We start from the raw sequence: 3098 nt of genomic DNA, 5'->3' as shown, positions 1-3098 counted from the left end.
ACTGTTTTCGAAAAACGCTATTCTCAACTCGTTACTTGAACGCTGCTTTTAGTTTCCTAAAATGTTTATATTCTTAAACCAACTTTTAATTCTTGCAGCAAAAACTTCCAATCCCTCCTTATGTGTGCAAATCTGCTCCTCTTTCTTCCCCTTTACAGTCTTCACAATTTTTGCCATCTGAAATTGGCCGCAGTCCATTTCTTAGGAGGTTATATAAGAACAATAAACGAGTCCACATAGTCAATTGCTTTCATGTGACTCGATATTTTCCAACTTCTTAGAGAAATAACTATCTTTCATGTCACAGATCAAAACACAAGAAGAACGGAAAATAACCCACCAATATTGTCATAAACTCAAGAAGCAACAGCTAGGTCACAAAGTAGAAAGAGATGAGATGAGAATAAGGTGATTTCCATCTCTCAACAGGCAGATGGATCCAATTAGTACCACGTACAACAAGAGGTGCTCCGTTCAAATCAGTTGAAAAGCAGAAAAAACAGCTACTCTCACCTCAAAGAATGACACAACAGAAGCCGGCCTACCAACTAAAATTACCAAATTTAACAACAGGGCTTCCTCCCTGCTACTCAATAATGGATCACAAGCAAATGCACATTTCCTCAATCAAAAATTGAAATGACTCCATGGATCCTAGAAAGGGAATCCATAAAAACCTTGGACTTGGAATTCTCAGGGAAAATTTTTGCATACCTACTCTTCTACAAACTCTAACCCACAAAAATAATTGCAAAATTGTCTATCTTAGAGTACCAATGCCACTTTCTCTTGGGAGACAGGAATTGAGCAGTGAGCAATAAGAGGCTCATAATGATCAGCGCCGGCACAGCACCATCCTGCGAGTAGGAAATACTTGGTTTTACTCAGATCTTCTGTGGAGGGGGAAAAAACGGACATACAAATTGACAGACAAGCATTTCCTAAATGAAGAAAGTACTCCTTCAGGCCTTCAGACAGCAAAATTGGGTAGTACTTCAGAAAAAAACTAATTTACCTGTTCCTTTCATGAATAGAAAGAATGGAGGTTCACAGATTTCACTCCTTGGACGATGGGGTAAGAAGAAAACACAATTTTCTTCATCAACCATTGCATCTGATCCATGCGCTTGCACCTGTGCAAGATCATGATGATTGCCAAAACTCAGCAACATATTTCTTCATTTATCTTGAGTTAATAAGAAAATAAGTCAAGAAGTTTTGGTCAAAGTCTATACTTTAGGTAAGGACCGAAAAGTGCAATGGAAATACATGTCAATTCATTGTCTGCTTACTGATATTTACTTGGAAATGAAATAATGAGGGTGAGATGAGGATAATATACACAAATAAATATAGATATTAAACCTATCTCCACAAGAGAATTGATTGGATTTGGATACTTCGGACATGGATGTTTCATTGACATCAGGAAGAATATCATTATGAAGGACCATAACTTTCAAGATGACTAAATGTATAATAACCAGAAGGCATTCACCATTATTAACAGCATGTGACCGAGCCAAAACACGAAGGTGATGCAGCACCAAAGTTACCAAATCCAAAAACATGAAACAACACGAATATAAAAGGACAAAACCCACTTACCACATAAATTTCTCTTTTGAACTCAGTTGCAAGACACTCTATTGCAATATCATCACCAAAAGCAGCAGCTCGGCCATCTCTATTCTCATCTACAGTCAATAAACCCTCCTCAGTATACTGCAAATTGATGATATCATATTCATCATCAAGTGAACCAGAAACTGACATGTACTTGGCCCAACTCGGACCATCATCCACTGCTATACACCTTTCTTTGTATATCGACTCCGCAGCAATTTCTCTTCAAGAAATCAAGGACAAAAGCAGGAATCAGGAAACAAGAAAGACATGCATATATTCATGCTGAAAACATGAAAACCTCTTTCCAGAAAGCAATCAAAGGCAGCAATAGAAGATACATTTGGCCATATATTCAATACATTCATATATGCTATGTTTGAACGTGGGATTTGGGGGAGAAGAAGAGAAAGTATTACAAAACAGAGACCGCCACACACCCTTACTGTTCATTATTCCTACATCATAAAGCATCTAATAGTAAATCCACCAAAGGGGCAAAAGTGAATGAAAATGAACACAAATTTAAAGTACAAGGGACTGTAGCAATAATCCAGCAATCCTCATGTATAGTTGAAGATAATGGCGTGTAACAATTCTATAATGCAATCCAATTGCATTAGTTATGATAAAAAAAAAATAGCAAATTTATCCCAGATTAAAAAATTATGTCATATACCACCCCGAAAATTAACCAAATCTTCAATCAAGAATGCATTATCCTCTCAAAAATCAGAAGCGACCACTAAAACCAAAATCTAATTCAGCAAGTAAAAATCTTTAAACTCATTTACGCAAGAGCATATTCCATGAGTAAGAACATAAGAAATGTATAATCGTTTTTTTCCAGATGCCAGCAAGGAAAAAATAAAAACCTTACTCTAAAGAAGCAGAGGAACGCTTCTCTTTCATAAATCTCGCCCACAGTATCAGATCTGAAGGACATAACAGATTAAAATTGAAATTAAAACGAATCTTGATTTTTACCTCTGCATGCCGAGTTGAACGAGCTCATTAATGGCCGACTCCAAACCCTCACGGTCTTGCTTCTTTGCCAAAAGCTTAACCTCCTGTACAACATGGATGCCCCAACCCGACTTCAGATCCGGCGAGTACATATGCCTAATAGCCGATTCAATCAAACCCTTGGTCTCCTCGTCCACCGATCCAAGATCCGCCACAAACCTACCCACCGTCCTCATCCTGAGCTCACGCGCCGCCGCCTCCACACCCATGGACTTACGCGCCGCCGTGAACAGACAGTTTCCATCCGCCTCCACCTCTCCCCCGTGCATCAACCTGAAGACGGTGTTCTGATTCTTATCCTGTGGATGCTTCCAAAGAACACCCTTATTGTAGAGGCGCGCCAAATGCCTCTTTTGCTGCTCTTCCAATCCGGGCACATTTTCCCAGGAGGAGGAGGCGGCGGTGGTCTGGAGAGGCGGGCGTGGGGGGAGGGGTGGGGTCACCAG

The 3098-nt window shown here is 39.7% G+C and overlaps 1 protein-coding gene across 1 annotated transcript in view; it reads right to left on the bottom strand.

Moving 5' to 3' along the window:
• LOC105156720 overlaps positions 328 to 3098 on the bottom strand; it is a gene marked incomplete in the record, with an annotated part of 3035 nt that continues 264 nt past the window's right edge. Inside the window, 4 exon segments of the mRNA XM_011072941.2 lie at positions 328 to 857; positions 1016 to 1133; positions 1609 to 1849; positions 2614 to 3071. Of these exon segments, the coding sequence (XP_011071243.1) occupies positions 766 to 857; positions 1016 to 1133; positions 1609 to 1849; positions 2614 to 3071 (909 nt within the window).

The sequence above is a fragment of the Sesamum indicum genome, linkage group LG2 (assembly GCF_000512975.1).
Source record: "Sesamum indicum cultivar Zhongzhi No. 13 linkage group LG2, S_indicum_v1.0, whole genome shotgun sequence".
NCBI lineage: Eukaryota > Viridiplantae > Streptophyta > Magnoliopsida > Lamiales > Pedaliaceae > Sesamum > Sesamum indicum.
The sequence above is the reverse complement of the archived record's forward strand: the minus strand, read 5'-3'. Positions and strand labels throughout refer to the sequence as shown.